This window comes from Doryrhamphus excisus, linkage group LG23, assembly GCF_037039965.1.
Source record: "Doryrhamphus excisus strain RoL-2023G ecotype Guam linkage group LG23, RoL_Dexc_Guam_v1.1, whole genome shotgun sequence".
Classification (NCBI taxonomy): domain Eukaryota; kingdom Metazoa; phylum Chordata; class Actinopteri; order Syngnathiformes; family Syngnathidae; genus Doryrhamphus; species Doryrhamphus excisus.
Window position 1 is genome coordinate 9,549,405 of NC_136379.1, and position 17,619 is coordinate 9,567,023.

The 17,619-nt window shown below is 40.4% G+C and overlaps 1 protein-coding gene across 4 annotated transcripts; it reads left to right on the plus strand.

Annotated features, from left to right (window-relative positions):
* The first annotated feature begins 170 nt into the window (after positions 1 to 170).
* kcnk4a (potassium channel, subfamily K, member 4a) lies at positions 171 to 12,759 on the plus strand. 4 transcript variants are annotated; one of them, XM_058061732.2, is made up of 10 exons: positions 171 to 971; positions 2,207 to 2,331; positions 4,654 to 4,963; positions 5,950 to 6,067; positions 6,133 to 6,293; positions 6,622 to 6,808; positions 6,884 to 7,020; positions 8,195 to 10,542; positions 11,620 to 11,677; positions 11,759 to 12,751. In XM_058061732.2, the coding sequence occupies exons 3-8, from the start codon at positions 4,775 to 4,777 to the stop codon at positions 9,152 to 9,154; spliced, it is 1,752 nt and encodes a 583-aa protein (XP_057917715.2). In that variant the 5' UTR covers positions 171 to 971; positions 2,207 to 2,331; positions 4,654 to 4,774; the 3' UTR covers positions 9,155 to 10,542; positions 11,620 to 11,677; positions 11,759 to 12,751. The 4 variants fall into 4 exon arrangements, 3 of the variants coding, with proteins under 3 accessions (XP_057917715.2, XP_078644681.1, XP_078644682.1); XM_078788555.1 differs by having other exon boundaries at positions 6,622 to 7,020; positions 11,759 to 12,752; XM_078788556.1 differs by lacking the exons at positions 171 to 971; positions 2,207 to 2,331 and having other exon boundaries at positions 3,350 to 4,963; positions 6,622 to 7,020; positions 11,759 to 12,752.
* The last annotated feature ends 4,860 nt before the right edge of the window (positions 12,760 to 17,619 follow it).

The window sequence follows — 17,619 nt, forward strand, 5'->3', positions numbered from 1 at the left end:
AGTAGTGTATTTTTGTGAAATGGTTACTATTTACTGCATGTTCTCCGGGTACTCAGTTTTTTTCCCACGTTCCAAAAACATGCTAGGTTAGTTAGCGACTCCAAATTGTCCATAGGTATGAATGTGAGTGTGAATGGTTGTTTGTCTATATGTGCCCTGTGATTGTCAGCTGGGATAGGCTCCAGCACCCCCGCGACCCTCGTGAGGAAAAGCGGTAAAAAATGAATCAATCAATGAATCCTACTTGGCTGCACAGCGGTCGAGTGGTTAGCGTGTAGACCTCACAGCTAGGAGAACCGAGTTCAATTCCACCGTCTGCCATTTTTGTGTGGAGTTTGCATGTTCTCCCTGTGAATGCGTGGCTTTTCTCCAGGTATTCCGGTTTCCTCCCACATTCCAAAAACATGCTAGGTTAATTAGCAACTCCAAATTGTCCATAGGTATGAATGTGAGTGTGAATGGTTGTTTGTCTATATGTGCCTTGTGATTGGCTGGCTGGCGACCAGTCCAGGGTGGTACCCCGTCTCTCGCCTGAAGACAGCTGGGATAGGCTCCAGCAACTTTTTTTTTCAATTTGTCATCCTCCATAAGAGCCATAAGTGTCGCCTTTTTGTTTCCCAAAAAAAGACAGCATCTGGAAAAAGCTAAAATTTACAACCCCACATCTCAGGAAACTGCGGACCCCTCTCGCTTCCTCCTCTTGCGACAACGTGCGGTCACGGTGCCGTAATGCCCCCCCCCTCCTCCTTTCTCTCTCTCTCTCTCTCTCCTCCTCTAGTCTTCCCCCCCTCCCTGTCAGAGTGATGTAGGAGCCCAAGAATGGGGAAACACCTTCCAAGGAGAAAACACACATGCACTTTCATAACACACACACACACACACACACAGCTCCTGACTGAGTGCTGCGGGGGTCAGAAAACAGCACATGTTGCTTTGGACCGACTTGCACTCAACTTTTTCCCAAAGGCAAGGTAAGAAAAATCACGTTAATTTGACTTTTATTGACATTTTTGTGTTAATTTTTGTGTGTTTTGCCGCAAAAAGTACATTTGTAACTATTTCAACATTGACATTTTAATGTTATTGTTATTATTATGAAGGTGTATACTAAATATACGATATTTAGTTGCTGTACTTGCCCCCTCCCGTGCACCCCTTTCACGATGAAGTGTCCCACCTGCTGCTCCGTGACATGTATCACGACAAGAACGGTCATTCAGTGTCGAGTGTTGTGTCAATGGCATGATATCAAAAACATGTTTTTTGAGGAATAACTGGAATATGAAATTATAAAAAAAAAAATTCATTACAAAGATATTTCAAGGAAACAACCTGAAAGCGTCATTTTTGACCCACTTATGGAAGATTTCTTAAAATGTATAAAAGTTAAGTTAAAAATGTGAATGGCGTCATATCAAAAAATGTTTTTTGAGGAATACCTGGAATATGAAATTATTGAAAAAAATTAATTATAAAGATATTTCTTTCAAGAAAATAACCTGAAAGCGTCAGTTTTGACCCACTTATGGAAGATTTCTTAAAATTTCTTAAAATGTATAAAAGGTAAGTTAAAATTGTGAATGGCATGATATCAAAAACATGTTTTTTGAAGGAATACCTGGAATATGAAATTATTAAAAAAATTTAATTACAAAGATATTTCTTTCAAGAAAACAACCTGAAAGCGTAATTTTTGACCCATTTATGGAAGATTTCTTAAAATTTTTAAAAATGTATAAAAGGTAAGTTAAAATTGTGAATGGCATGATATCAAAAAATGTTTTTTGAGGAATACCTGGAATATGAAATTATTTTAAAAAATTATTACAAAGATATTTCTTTCAAGAAAACAACCTGAAAGCGTCATTTTTGACCCACTTATGGAAGATTTCTTAAAATTTCTTAAAATGTATAAAAGGTAAGTTAAAAATGTGAATGGCATGATATCAAAAACGTGTTTTTTGAGGAATACTTGGAATATGAAATGATAAAAAAATGTCATTATAAAGATATTTCAAGAAAACAACCTGACCGCTCCGTGACAGGTATCATAACAAGAACGGTCATTTGTTGTCTAGTGTCGGAGAAGCTCAGGACGCCAGCTGTCTATGTCAGTAGGTCCATATGAAGACGTCGTGGAGAAGCAGGACTTCGCTTTGAGTGAAGATAATTAATGACATTTTTTTCATTATTTTTTTTTTTTTAGCTCTCCCCCATTTTATTGTGGCTGTTCAGTTCACGTCCCAAATCGTCTGCGTCGAAGGAGGCCCATCAAGCGTCCCTCATCACCTGACCTAACATGGGATGAACCCCTGACCACAAGGCCTCAAGGTAACCTCGTGAATAACGTCTTTGTCCTTTTTGAGTCAGGGGGGTGTGTGGGGGGGAAATCAGGACAATGTCTTCCTCTCACTGCATGCAACCATAACACATTAAATCCATAACAATAAATCAAACGTTTACCCATCTTACCCGCTATAAAATTACCAGCAACAATTGCGTTCTGCTAAAAAATGCTCGGGGAAATAGGTCACAGGTCCGAAGCCTTGAACTATATGCTTCAGTGTCGTCACTGATGGCGTCTTTATTCTGTTACCGCATTTTGCGTGACTTGCAATTCTCCACTAAAACAACTTTGTCGAGCTATTTAGCTTGCGGCGTCGTTTGGAAACAATAGCTATATCGTTGTGGAATCCATGTTGTTTGTTGTACATGCAACAATATATACAACAACACATATACAATATATACATACAATATTATTTTATATAACTAAATATAAATGATATTCATTCATTCGTTTTCTACCGCTTTTCCTCACGAGGGTCGCGGGGGGGGGATGCTGGAGCCTATCCCAGCTGTCTTCGGGCGAGAGGCAGGGTACACCCTGGACTGGTCGCCAGCCAGCCAGCCAGCCAATCACAGGACACATATAGACAAACAACCATTCACACTCACATTCATACCTATGGACAATTTGGAGTGGCTAATTAACCTGGCATGTTTTTGGAATGTGGGAGAAAACCCACGCATGCACGGGGAGAACATGCAAATTCCACACAGAGACGGCCAAGGGTGGAATCGAACCCTGGAATCAATGCCAATTGATGCCAATTTGAATTTTTATGCCAATTTTGCCATTTTGGTTAGGAATAATCACTTGTATGATATTTAGTATTATATTTAGGAGTTGATAAGAATCGATTGGATTCCATAGAAAATACATGCGGGTCATTTTTGACCCACTTATGGAAGGTTGGGGTAGTAACACAAAAACAAAAAATGTTTTAAGTTAAAAATGTGAATGGCATGATGTCAAAAACGTGTTTTTTTCGGAGGCCACTGCCCGTGTACGACGCTTTTGTGGGCTGTCCTTATACGTTCTTCAGTGTGAGAAAGGGCGCTCCAGCGTAAATTTCTCACCTGCAAAATGAATCAACGGCGACGTCTATTTATCTACCATCTTTAAAGGAAGTTTCATACAAATCCACAATTTCCTCTCGATCCCAGAAAACAAAACCGTAACATGAATGGCGTGGAATAGAATGTACGACTCTGCCAAGGCTGAACAATCTTCAACAACAACAGAAAAAAAATTAATACAGTAATCTCTCCTTTATGCCGGTTGATTGGCTCCAAAACCGGTTTACAGCCTTCTAGAGCCCTCTTGACATCAACTAACACCCCTATAGCCACATTTATACTGCTACTATTCGATATAGTCAACACAATAAGAACAAGTATGCCATTTAAGACATTAAAAAAAAGACTCAAGCTTCTCGGTGTTGATATAAATGAGTCCCCCGGGGGGGCTTAGTGGTGGCCGGACAGGAAATGAGGTGGGTTTGACGTGGATTACTGCAGCAACAGTAGTGTTTTATTTTATTTTACTGTGTTTTATCACAGTAACATTACTGACACCTAGTGGCCGGTGTAGAATACTGCATTAGCACTATTAGCTATGCACTATATCGATTTTTTTACCAAACCAATATCGAGAAGAACCAGAGTATAGAGGGGAGGGAGACACTTCTTGTGGCCCAGCAAGGTGCACTATATTCGGACACATGTCCAGATCAGCTGGTGTACCGCTACGGAGGTCTTGAGAACCAGAGTATAGAGAGGGACGAGCCAGCTGGCGTGGCCCAGCAAAGTGCACTGTATTCGGACACGCGCTCCGTGTAGCCGGTGGGCGGCTACGGAGGTCTCGACTGTTTTTTTTTCCCGTCATCACAAAACATTTGGTACAAGTAGCGCTAGCAATGTTTGTTTTGGTCATTCGCTTACCTGCACAGTATGGGTAATCTCGCTTTATTGGATCGTTTTTGGAATTTAGCGGATTGTTATTGGATTTATCAGAATGATGTCATAATTCCCTCATCTGCACATGTAAACATTAGTAATTTTTTGACTAACTGACCGAGCATCTGAACCAAATGTTACCCACAACAGACAAGTTTTTTTTTTTTTTTACCGCATCATCAATGTGTGACTTCTCACCCAAATTCATGGGAACATCCTTGGAAGAAACCTTCCCATCAGCGCGTTGACGCACACACGCATAAATAAAAGTCAGCCCTCCTGCATGTTTACACGTTTTCACGCCCACACGTACAGTAGTCCTCTAAAAAGGAACTTCCTGTTTACAACCAGCTGTGCCCCCGTGTATCCTGACTGCGAGCGCCACCACATCCACGACCTCTAACCCCGAGGGGCCGTGTGGGGGGGCGGCCGGGGTGGGTGGTGTGGGGCGGTAGCCGCAGTTTTGACAACAATGCGCTGCACCACCCTCCTGGCCCTCTTGTTCGGGGTCGTGCTGTACCTGGGCATGGGAGCGTTGGTCTTCCAGACTCTGGAGGCTTCCGAGGAGAGCGTCAAGTTCCAGGAGCTGCTGGATGCCAAAAACAACTTTCTGAATGATCACTTCTGCGTCAGCGAGCGGGACTTCTACGAGCTGGTGAAGGTATCACAGGACTTTATTATGTCACATAACACCACACAAACCATTCTGAGTTTCAAATGCAGAACATGAACATTTTTGAAGGGTGATTGGTGGTCTATTATTAGTCAAAACATCTGGAAATACGAGTAATATGTATTCTGACCACTAGGTGGCGGTAATGCAAAACTACTGATTTTGTTTCCCATTCCAATGCTGCATTAGAAGTCAGGCTGGTATTAGCGATACCTTTAGATACCGAAAGGTAGTCTATTTCACATCAATGTAATACATTTATTAATGTAAATAAATTAATAATTGAAGTAAATTAATATAAACAATGAAGTATATTGAGGCAGCGGGGCGATTTACAATATATGAAAACTTTATTTATAATTCAAACATGGCTCCGTTGACAATGGGTCACATCACGAAAAAGACATTAGCTTACTTTACATTTCCTTAAAATTGCATGAAGTCAGACATGGCATGTCCCACATGATAGAGTTAAAAAAAAATAAAGTTCTCCGATCCCTTATGGAGGTGGTAAGTTTTTGGTTTCTTCCGTTTAGAAGAAATAAATTAGCAAACAGCTAGTTAAACTAGTTAGCTTGTTAGCTAGCGGCCGTGGCTAGCATAAAGAGTTTCAATGTGGTGTAAACACGGAAAAATAGGAGTGTAAATGTAACTAAAGCTTAAAACCGCATTTAGAAAGTGAAAAACATTTTTTTTCTGTGGTGTGACTACGAAAAAAATCAATTTCTTAACATCGAATGACATATCATGGGGATCCATTTAATACGTCACTTCCGGAATCAATTAACTGCTATAAACGAGTGGCAACTTACTGAAAAAAATATCTAATTTACTGTAATGTACGATTATATATTTAGATGTAATAAATATATCTTTTTTTAAATGTCCCATTATACTATTCAACTGTTTTTCAGCCTTCATGACTATCATTAGTATCCAATCTGTTTTCCAAGACTTCCATTTTGCTCCCGCAGGGAGTTGCGTCCGCCGTGGAAGCCGGCCTGGAGGTCAGCAACCTCTCCACCAACTTCACCAGCCGATGGGACGTCGCCTCGACCTTCTTCTTCTGCGGCGCCATCATCAGCACCATAGGTAACGCCTCCCGAGTGTCTCGACGCGTTCCCCTGAGACGTCACCATCAAAGCTCTCTATCTCAGGCTTTGGTAACCTGTCTCCTCGGACGTGGTACGGTCAGCTGTTCTGCGTGTGCTACGCCCTGGTGGGCATCCCCATGTTCGGGATCCTGCTGGCCGGAGTGGGCGACCACATGGGCACCGTGCTGCGCAGGGCGGTGGCCAAGATTGAGACCCTCTTCCTGGTGAGTGTAGTGTTGCCAGTGTCTGTGATATGATTGGATAATATGGATTGGAGTGAACATATTGGGTGAAACTAATGTAAAGGTGACTATAGGGGTGTTATTTTATGTCTTGAGAGCTCTGATTATGTATTCAGAATATTGTAAGCAGGCTTTTTATGCCTGTTCTGTCTTCTTATTGTCTGGCAAACAGGCGAATCCGCCATAATGTGTCCGTGACGAGTTAGCATAACCGCACATGACAAAAGTCATGTGACCCGGACCCCTGTTGTCTTAGCTATGTCGGCAACATCCGCACTAACTCACGCTGCTTTGTTTGTCTGGGCGTTAGAAACGTAAAGTGCGACCCACCACCGTGCGAGTGATCTCCGCCGTCCTCTCCATCCTCATCGGGTGCCTCATCTTCCTCGCCGTGCCCACGGTTGTCTTCCAGAAATCCGAGGACTGGTCCTTCCTGGAGTCGCTCTACTTTGTTGTCATCACGCTCACCACAGTCGGCTTCGGAGACTACGTACCAGGTGTTTTACTTGGCGTTTCCAAAAGGTCAGCACGCGAAATCCCCGCCTTCCTCACGTCTGTGTTTGTGTGTCCAGATGGGAGTCATGCGGGCGGGTTCTTCTTCAAACCCCTGGTGTGGTTGTGGATCATGTTTGGTTTGGCCTACTTTGCCTCCATCCTCACCATGATCGGCAACTGGCTGCGTGTGCTGTCCAAGAGGACCCGCGCTGAGGCGAGGCACACTCACCGCATCACTGATGTCCACACTGGGTGTCCACACTGGATGTCCACACTGGATGTCCACACTGGATGTCCACACTGGATGTCCACACTGGATGTCCACACCGGGTGTCCACACCGGGTGTCCACACCGGGTGTCCACACCGGGTGTCCACACCGGGTGTCCACACCGGGTGTCCACACCGGGTGTCCACACCGGGTGTCCACACTGGGTGTCCACTTTAGCCTACAATGGAATATTTCAAATCAAGGTTATTTTTAGGTGTATATTATATTATATTATATTATATTATATTATATTATATTATATTATATTATATTATATTATATTATATTATATTATATTATATTATATTATATTATATTATATTATATTTTTTTATTATATTCTTTTTCTCCTGAAGATTACATTTTTTTTGCTTGTTTTTCATTTTGATTTATTTGATCAAATATTTCAACTTTCAAAACATAATATAATAATATGTTTTTATTTATTTAATGAATTAATTAATGTTATTATTTTATTTATTTATTTATTTGGACTTCATTATCATAAAATTATAACTTCATATTATGAATTATATTTATTTTTAGGTGTGTGTTTATTAGAGATGCATTGTTTTGTGTTTTTTTTCAAACCAACATGATGTGCAATTTTTTTTTCAATATTTTTTCAATATTTCAACGATCAAACAGGCGACATTTTTGAAGGTGACATTTTTTTTGCTTGTTTTTTATTTTGATTTATTTGATCAAATATTTCAACTTTCAAAACATTTTTCTTGTAATATGTATTTTATTTATTTTATTTATTGTATTTATTTACATATATTTGGACTTTATTATCATAAAATTATAACTTCATATTATTATGAATGTATTGTTCTGATATTTTGTCTTTATGATAAACACAGCCGTGTGCCATAAATGGCACCCGTGCCGCAGTTTGGACACCCCTGATGTAAGATAAACATATCGGACAAACATAGTAAGGTCAAAAATATATTTTTTTCTTATATTGCAATATTGCATGTTTTGCAATGACTACAAAAATGAGGCGTACTTCTGAGCTGCAACCAGCGGAGGCGCTGTGGAGTCTTTCACGATATTGTATAAAATATTAAATGATGTGTGTTTGCTGATGACGTCGACGTTTCTGATGGCAGATGGAGGAGTTGCGGGCCCACGCCACAGACTGGACCCAGCACATGTCCAAGGACTTCCGGATCCCCAACCCGCTGGAGTTCAACGACCCCTTCCTGCTGCAACGCCGCCGCTGGAAGCGAAGCGAGCGCCGTCGCATCCGCCGCGGAGCCCAGGGCACGTTGGGACACTGGGTCCGAGCCGGCTCCGAGAACGGACGCCTTCCCAACCACTGGGCCGGCCTCTCCGGATCCATGAGCCGCCTGGAGGTGCTCAGCTCCTCCCTGGAGAGGATGATGATGTCCAAACCTCGTGTGAGGGTCGTCGGCGCCGGAGTCGGCGGCACGATTCCGAGAGCGAAGCCCGCCGAGCCCTGTGCCGGTTTGCGGCGGGAAGCCGGGCGGCGCTCCTTACCTCACCTGCTCATGCGCTCCTTCTCCGTGCCCGTCGCTCGCTCCGCCTCCGAGCTGGACTCCCCAGAAGCGGCCGCGCAGGAAGAAGGCTCAATCTCGGGATCCGAGTCTGACATCTCGTCCGCGTCTTCATCTTTCTCGGTTCTCCGGCGGTTCCAGGCCTGCCGCGCGGCATGCGGCCTCGAAGGTGGAGGAGAAAATAGCCATCCCGACTCCCCGATTGCTCCTCTTCCTCCTTACTCTCCCAACGCCGTCGACAACGCAGACGATCCCTCAACTGCGTGTCAGCTGCTGGACTTCTTCGGGGAGAACCTGGCGTACATCGACGAGTCCTCCGACACGCTGAGCGAGCACGCCCGCACGGTGGGCGGCGAGGACAGGAGGAGCCGAGCCCGTAAGCCCAAGAAGAGAAGCATGAGGAGGCGGCTGTCGCGCAGGTGGAGCCCCCTCCAGGCGAGGAGGCCCAGCGGCGACCCGCCGCCGACGCCGCCGACGCCGCCTCCTCCCGTCTCGTCTTTTTCAGACCTGACTCGCTCCGAGAACCACACCCACCCGCTTCCCCCACTATGACAGCCTGCTTTTGTACAACTTGCGGATGTTTGGAGTGAACACGCCCGCGTCACGGCCTCATCATCAACTTTTCGTGGTTGGCACCGCTAACGTGCACGTTAGCGTCAACGGCGGCCATACATACGTGTACCATGGTACCCTGCCTCGGCTGGGATAGGCTCCAGCTTACCACACGTCACCCTCATCAGGACATGAATGTACGGATGATCATGGAGTGCAGGGGTGTCCAAAGTGCGGCCCGAGGGCCATTTGTGGGATGTGAAACAAAAACACAACAGCAAAAATGGGGGAAAAAATAAAAAAATAAAAGAAGAAAATTAAAATATATAATAATATATAATATATATAATAATATATATATATAATAATATATAATAAAAATAAAATATAAAGAGAAAAAAGTTGTAATCTAATGATACTAATAACTTTAGCCTACAATGGAATATTTCAAATCAAGGTTATTTTTAGGTGTATGTATATTATATTAATATTATATTATATTCAAACCAACATGATATTTTTTTTCAATATTTTTTCAATATTTCAACAATCAAACAGGCATCAAAGAGAAAAAAATTGTAATCTAATGATAATAATAACTTCATTTTTAAATAAATGTCTTAATGTTATTGAGGGAAAATATTAAAAGTCTCACTAGTACAAGAATAAAGTTGTAATATGAAAAAGAAATTATTAAAAAAATGACAAATATTTAATGTCATATTAGAAGAAACAACAAAAGTTGTAATTTTTGTTTGAGGAAAAAGATCTAATTAAGTAAATATTTAAGAGAATTTAAAAAAAGTAGAAAATATAGAAAGTAAAAAAAAATGTTTGAAGTTAATACTAATAATACTATAAGATAATAATATACTACTACAGTATATGACAAAGCTGAGTTGTTTTTCTCCAAATATATATCCAATGTGGCCCTCGCTGTAAAAAGTTTGGACACCCCTGTTATAGTCTTTTGAGTTCACTGTTGCCATGGTGATATGGATTGGGTTGCAGTCTTGCCTCCTTCATTAAAAAATGGAATTCTAATAGTCCGACAAGTTTTACATTTTGTGAACTACCAAATAATGCATTTTAAAAATGACATCATAATAATAAATAGCGGATGACAAACTCCAATATCTGTCAAAGTATGCCCCCTTGTGGCTGTGAACGGAATAGCTGACCGCCATCGAAATGAGCAATTTATTTATTTATATCCCCCAAAAATTATTTTTTTCTGTTCATACGTTAAAACCATCACAAAAAATGTGCATCAATGTTTAACATTTTGAAAACAAAACTGTGTGCATATGTGGTGAGATTGTCAACATTTTCGGGGCGTGCGCGAGCCTACGACGTCACAACCAAAACAAAGATGGCGGCCCTCGATGGTAACTTTGTGGCGTTTGTGTTTATATAACGCTTTTTTGACATTTACTACACAGCTTACTTTGAAGTAAACACGCATTTCATGGAAAGGAGGAGTTTGTAGTGGTTTTAAAAATGTTATATCGCCGCCTGCTGGCTTTGGAATCCACATTTCAGCGATTTATTGCCGAAATATGCACCGCTTAAAATAGGTTGCTAATACCCCGGATGTGCATGATAAACAACTCCGTGTTAAATTGAAATGAAGGCGTCTCTCCAGATGACTTATTTTAAGCTCAACAATTTAGTGTCAGACATGTTGTGCTTTCTACAGACGCGCTGACCTCTGCGAGTCCTCGTTGAACCCAACGTGGGTGCATGCGGTCTCCATTCACTGAGGGTTCCAATTCCTCGGGAGGCCCTTGAACTCAACAAGAGGACCATTATAGCTTTTGGCAAGTTGATTCATACGTTTTTTTTAATATATATATATATTTGTTAAGTTGTTGTAATGTCAGGAATAAAAATACGTGGAAGATTGTTCCAACAAGTTTGAAACTTTTTTTAGGGCATAAATAGGTCTTATTTTATGACGTGACGTCATCAACTCTGCGCCAGGACGCCCTCTAGTGTTTAAAAAGAGAATCGCCTGTCTCAATGTAACACAATGGCCGACCACGCCTCATCCTCCAACTCCTTTATAACCTTTTTATTTGTTCTTTACGGGTGTCAATGCCTCGTCTAGCGTCCACGTCCAGAGCCCACGTCCCTCCCACAAGGCCGTCAGCGTGGGATAAGTACAGGTTGGATATAGCAAGAGGTAGTTAAGTGGAAAAGACAAACAGATGCTGGGCCCCGGTTTACTCAGGAAGGGAGGGGGGAGGAGAGGAGGGGCTCACCGCATGCGCAATGAAAGCACACCCACACAAAGTGAGACTGTGGCTTTAAAGAAAAAAAACGCGAAATAAATCTCTTAAGCTATTTTAATTGCACACGTAGCTCGAATGTAACCTTAACTCCAACCAAAGCGAACATGCTTATAAGACTTTTTATTGTCTTGCTGAACGTTTTAAAGTGTTTTATGTGCTGTGGCAAAACAGGAAAATGGCGTCCGTGTGGTGTCTTCGCTGCCTCGTGTGTCTTCGTGAAGTCTTAAAGGTAAAGGTAACTATTTCACTCATTTGGGATTGTTTTGTGTGTAAAACTATTAAAGGGTGTTTTTGTGTTGACATTTCACAGTGGAAACAGCTGATGACATCATAAATGAGCGACATAGCGAGTGAAAAATGAACTTTGAGCATCCATTCTGGTTAGTACTTTAATTATATTTGTTTGCCATTTAAGTTGTTTAATTGCCACTTTAGTTAGTTAGTTTTTCATTCAGAAGTCATTGGTTTTGTTCCTAATTTCTCATCAGTTTTTTTGAGGTGATTGGTTGGGGCGCAAACATTGAGGCGCACCCATGCTACGGCTATCCCGGGCTAGTAAGAGGCCTTTTTTTCCTACTTCAAATCTTAAAGTGTGTGATGTTTCCCATTTATTTTAACAGAAAAGTGCATTTTGAGCAAGTTGAAAAAACTGAAAAAAACGACATACTAACCCCTTACGTTTTTTTTTCAAAAATTGAGATCCAAGATTTTTGGCGTTTTATGCCATTTTTTGATCCTTCTGGGGCCCCTGTTGAGTGTGTGTGAGGTTTCCCGTGTTTATTTTAACAGAAAAGTGCATTTTGAGCAAGTTGAAAAAACTGAAAAAAACGACATACTAACCCCTTACGTTTTTTTTCAAAAATTGACGCCCAAGATTTTTGGCGTTTTATGCCATTTTTTGATCCTTCTGGGGCCCCTGTTGAGTGTGTGTGAGGTTTCCCGTGTTTATTTTAACAGAAAAGTGCATTTTGAGCAAGTTGAAAAAAATGAAAAAAACGACATACTAACCCCTTACGTTTTTTTTCAAAAATTGAGATCCAAGATTTTTGGCGTTTTATGCCATTTTGTGATCCTTCTGGGGCCCCTGTTGAGTGTGTGTGAGGTTTCCCGTGTTTATTTTAACAGAAAAGTGCATTTTGAGCAAGTTGAAAAAACTGAAAAAAACGACATACTAACCCCTTACGTTTTTTTTCAAAAATTGACGCCCAAGATTTTTGGCCTTTTATGCCATTTTTTGATCCTTCTGGGGCCCCTGTTGAGTGTGTGTGAGGTTTCCCGTGTTTATTTTAACAGAAAAGTGCATTTTGAGCAAGTTGAAAAAACTGAAAAAAAGGACATACTAACCCCTTACGTTTTTTTTTCAAAAATTGACGCCTAAGATTTTTGCCGTTTTATGCCATTTTTTGATCCTTCTGGGGCCCCTGTTGAGTGTGTGTGAGGTTTCCCGTGTTTATTTTAACAGAAAAGTGCATTTTGAGCAAGTTGAAAAAACTGAAAAAAACGACATACTAACCCCTTACGTTTTTTTTCAAAAATTGACGCCCAAGATTTTTGGCCTTTTATGCCATTTTTTGATCCTTCTGGGGCCCCTGTTGAGTGTGTGTGAGGTTTCCCGTGTTTATTTTAACAGAAAAGTGCATTTTGAGCAAGTTGAAAAAACTGAAAAAAACGACATACTAACCCCTTACGTTTTTTTTCAAAAATTGACGCCTAAGATTTTTGCCGTTTTATGCCATTTTTTGATCCTTCTGGGGCCCCTGTTGAGTGTGTGTGAGGTTTCCCGTGTTTATTTTAACAGAAAAGTGCATTTTGAGCAAGTTGAAAAAACTGAAAAAAACGACATACTAACCCCTTACGTTTTTTTTCAAAAATTGACGCCTAAGATTTTTGCCGTTTTATGCCATTTTTTGATCCTTCTGGGGCCCCTGTTGAGTGTGTGTGAGGTTTCCCGTGTTTATTTTAACAGAAAAGTGCATTTTGAGCAAGTTGAAAAAACTGAAAAAAACGACATACTAACCCCTTACGTTTTTTTTCAAAAATTGACGCCCAAGATTTTTGGCCTTTTATGCCATTTTTTGATCCTTCTGGGGCCCCTGTTGAGTGTGTGTGAGGTTTCCCGTGTTTATTTTAACAGAAAAGTGCATTTTGAGGAAGTTGAAAAAACTGAAAAAAACGACATACTAACCCCTTACGTTTTTTTTCAAAAATTGACGCCTAAGATTTTTGCCGTTTTATGCCATTTTTTGATCCTTCTGGGGCCCCTGTTGAGTGTGTGTGAGGTTTCCCGTGTTTATTTTAACAGAAAAGTGCATTTTGAGCAAGTTGAAAAAACTGAAAAAAACGACATACTAACCCCTTACGTTTTTTTTCAAAAATTGACGCCCAAGATTTTTGCCGTTTTATGCCATTTTTTGATGCTTCTGGGGCCCCTGTTGAGTGTGTGTGAGGTTTCCCGTGTTTATTTTAACAGAAAAGTGCATTTTGAGCAAGTTGAAAAAACTGAAAAAAACGACATACTAACCCCTTACGTTTTTTTTCAAAAATTGACGCCCAAGATTTTTGGCGTTTTATGCCATTTTTTGATCCTTCTGGGGCCCCTGTTGAGTGTGTGTGAGGTTTCCCGTGTTTATTTTAACAGAAAAGTGCATTTTGAGCAAGTTGAAAAAACTGAAAAAAACGACATACTAACCCCTTACGTTTTTTTTCAAAAATTGACGCCCAAGATTTTTGGCCTTTTATGCCATTTTTTGATCCTTCTGGGGCCCCTGTTGAGTGTGTGTGAGGTTTCCCGTGTTTATTTTAACAGAAAAGTGCATTTTGAGCAAGTTGAAAAAACTGAAAAAAACGACATACTAACCCCTTACGTTTTTTTTCAAAAATTGAGATCCTAGATTTTTTGCGTTTTATGCCATTTTTGGATCCTTCTGGGGCCCCTGTTGAGTGTGTGTGAGGTTTCCCGTGTTTATTTTAACAGAAAAGTGCATTTTGAGCAAGTTGAAAAAACTGAAAAAAACGACATACTAACCCCTTACGTTTTTTTTCAAAAATTGACGCCCAAGATTTTTGGCGTTTTATGCCATTTTTTGATCCTTCTGGGGCCCCTGTTGAGTGTGTGTGAGGTTTCCCGTGTTTATTTTAACAGAAAAGTGCATTTTGAGCAAGTTGAAAAAAATGAAAAAAACGACATACTAACCCCTTACGTTTTTTTTCAAAAATTGAGATCCTAGATTTTTTGCGTTTTATGCCATTTTTGGATCCTTCTGGGGCCCCTGTTGAGTGTGTGTGAGGTTTCCCGTGTTTATTTTAACAGAAAAGTGCATTTTGAGCAAGTTGAAAAAACTGAAAAAAACGACATACTAACCCCTTACGTTTTTTTTCAAAAATTGACGCCCAAGATTTTTGGCCTTTTATGCCATTTTTTGATCCTTCTGGGGCCCCTGTTGAGTGTGTGTGAGGTTTCCCGTGTTTATTTTAACAGAAAAGTGCATTTTGAGGAAGTTGAAAAAACTGAAAAAAACGACATACTAACCCCTTACGTTTTTTTTCAAAAATTGACGCCTAAGATTTTTGCCGTTTTATGCCATTTTTTGATCCTTCTGGGGCCCCTGTTGAGTGTGTGTGAGGTTTCCCGTGTTTATTTTAACAGAAAAGTGCATTTTGAGCAAGTTGAAAAAACTGAAAAAAACGACATACTAACCCCTTACGTTTTTTTTCAAAAATTGAGATCCTAGATTTTTTGCGTTTTATGCCATTTTTGGATCCTTCTGGGGCCCCTGTTGAGTGTGTGTGAGGTTTCCCGTGTTTATTTTAACAGAAAAGTGCATTTTGAGCAAGTTGAAAAAACTGAAAAAAACGACATACTAACCCCTTACGTTTTTTTTCAAAAATTGACACCCAAGATTTTTGGCCTTTTATGCCATTTTTTGATCCTTCTGGGGCCCCTGTTGAGTGTGTGTGAGGTTTCCCGTGTTTATTTTAACAGAAAAGTGCATTTTGAGCAAGTTGAAAAAACTGAAAAAAACGACATACTAACCCCTTACGTTTTTTTTCAAAAATTGACGCCCAAGATTTTTGGCCTTTTATGCCATTTTTTGATCCTTCTGGGGCCCCTGTTGAGTGTGTGTGAGGTTTCCCGTGTTTATTTTAACAGAAAAGTGCATTTTGAGCAAGTTGAAAAAACTGAAAAAAACGACATACTAACCCCTTACGTTTTTTTTTCAAAAATTGACGCCCAGATTTTTGGCGTTTTATGCCATTTTTGGATCCTTCTGGGGCCCCTGTTGAGTGTGTGTGAGGTTTCCCGTGTTTATTTTAACAGAAAAGTGCATTTTGAGCAAGTTGAAAAAACTGAAAAAAACGACATACTAACCCCTTACGTTTTTTTTCAAAAATTGAGATCCTAGATTTTTTGCGTTTTATGCCATTTTTGGATCCTTCTGGGGCCCCTGTTGAGTGTGTGTGAGGTTTCCCGTGTTTATTTTAACAGAAAAGTGCATTTTGAGCAAGTTGAAAAAACTGAAAAAAACGACATACTAACCCCTTACGTTTTTTTTCAAAAATTGACGCCCAGATTTTTGGCGTTTTATGCCATTTTTGGATCCTTCTGGGGCCCCTGTTGAGTGTGTGTGAGGTTTCCCGTGTTTATTTTAACAGAAAAGTGCATTTTGAGCAAGTTGAAAAAACTGAAAAAAACGACATACTAACCCCTTACGTTTTTTTTCAAAAATTGACGCCCAAGATTTTTGGCCTTTTATGCCATTTTTTGATCCTTCTGGGGCCCCTGTTGAGTGTGTGTGAGGTTTCCCGTGTTTATTTTAACAGAAAAGTGCATTTTGAGCAAGTTGAAAAAACTGAAAAAAACGACATACTAACCCCTTACGTTTTTTTCAAAAATTGAGATCCAAGATTTTTGGCGTTTTATGCCATTTTTGGACCCTTGTGGGGCCCCTGTTGAGTGTGTGTGAGGTTTCCCGTGTTTATTTTAACAGAAAAGTGCATTTTGAGCAAGTTGAAAAAACTGAAAAAAACGACATACTAACCCCTTACGTTTTTTTTCAAAAATTGACGCCCAAGATTTTTGGCGTTTTATGCCATTTTTGGATCCTTCTGGGGCCCCTGTTGAGTGTGTGTGAGGTTTCCCGTGTTTATTTTAACAGAAAAGTGCATTTTGAGCAAGTTGAAAAAACTGAAAAAAACGACATACTAACCCCTTACGTTTTTTTTCAAAAATTGACGCCCAAGATTTTTGGCGTTTTATGCCATTTTTTGATCCTTCTGGGGCCCCTGTTGAGTGTGTGTGAGGTTTCCCGTGTTTATTTTAACAGAAAAGTGCATTTTGAGCAAGTTGAAAAAACTGAAAAAAACGACATACTAACCCCTTACGTTTTTTTCAAAAATTGAGATCCTAGATTTTTGGCGTTTTATGCCATTTTTGGATGCTCCTGGGGCCCCTGTTGAGTGTGTGTGAGGTTTCCCGTGTTTATTTTAACAGAAAAGTGCATTTTGAGCAAGTTGAAAAAAATGAAAAAAACGACATACTAACCCCTTACGTTTTTTTTCAAAAATTGAGATCCTAGATTTTTGGCGTTTTATGCCATTTTTGGATGCTCCTGGGGCCCCTGTTGAGTGTGTGTGAGGTTTCTCGTGTTTATTTTAACAGAAAAGTGCATTTTGAGCAAGTTGAAAAAAATTAAAAAAAACGACATACTAACCCCTTACGTTTTTTTTCAAAAATTGACGCCCAAGATTTTTGGCGTTTTATGCCATTTTTGGACCCTTCTGGGGCCCCTGTTGAGTGTGTGTGAGGTTTCCCGTGTTTATTTTAACAGAAAAGTGCATTTTGAGCAAGTTGAAAAAACTGAAAAAAACGACATACTAACCCCTTACGTTTTTTTTTCAAAAATTGACGCCCAAGATTTTTGGCCTTTTATGCCATTTTTTGATCCTTCTGGGGCCCCTGTTGAGTGTGTGTGAGGTTTCCCGTGTTTATTTTAACAGAAAAGTGCATTTTGAGCAAGTTGAAAAAACTGAAAAAAACGACATACTAATCCCTTACGTTTTTTTCAAAAATTGAGATCCAAGATTTTTGGCGTTTTATGCCATTTTTTGATCCTTCTGGGGCCCCTGTTGAGTGTGTGTGAGGTTTCCCGTGTTTATTTTAACAGAAAAGTG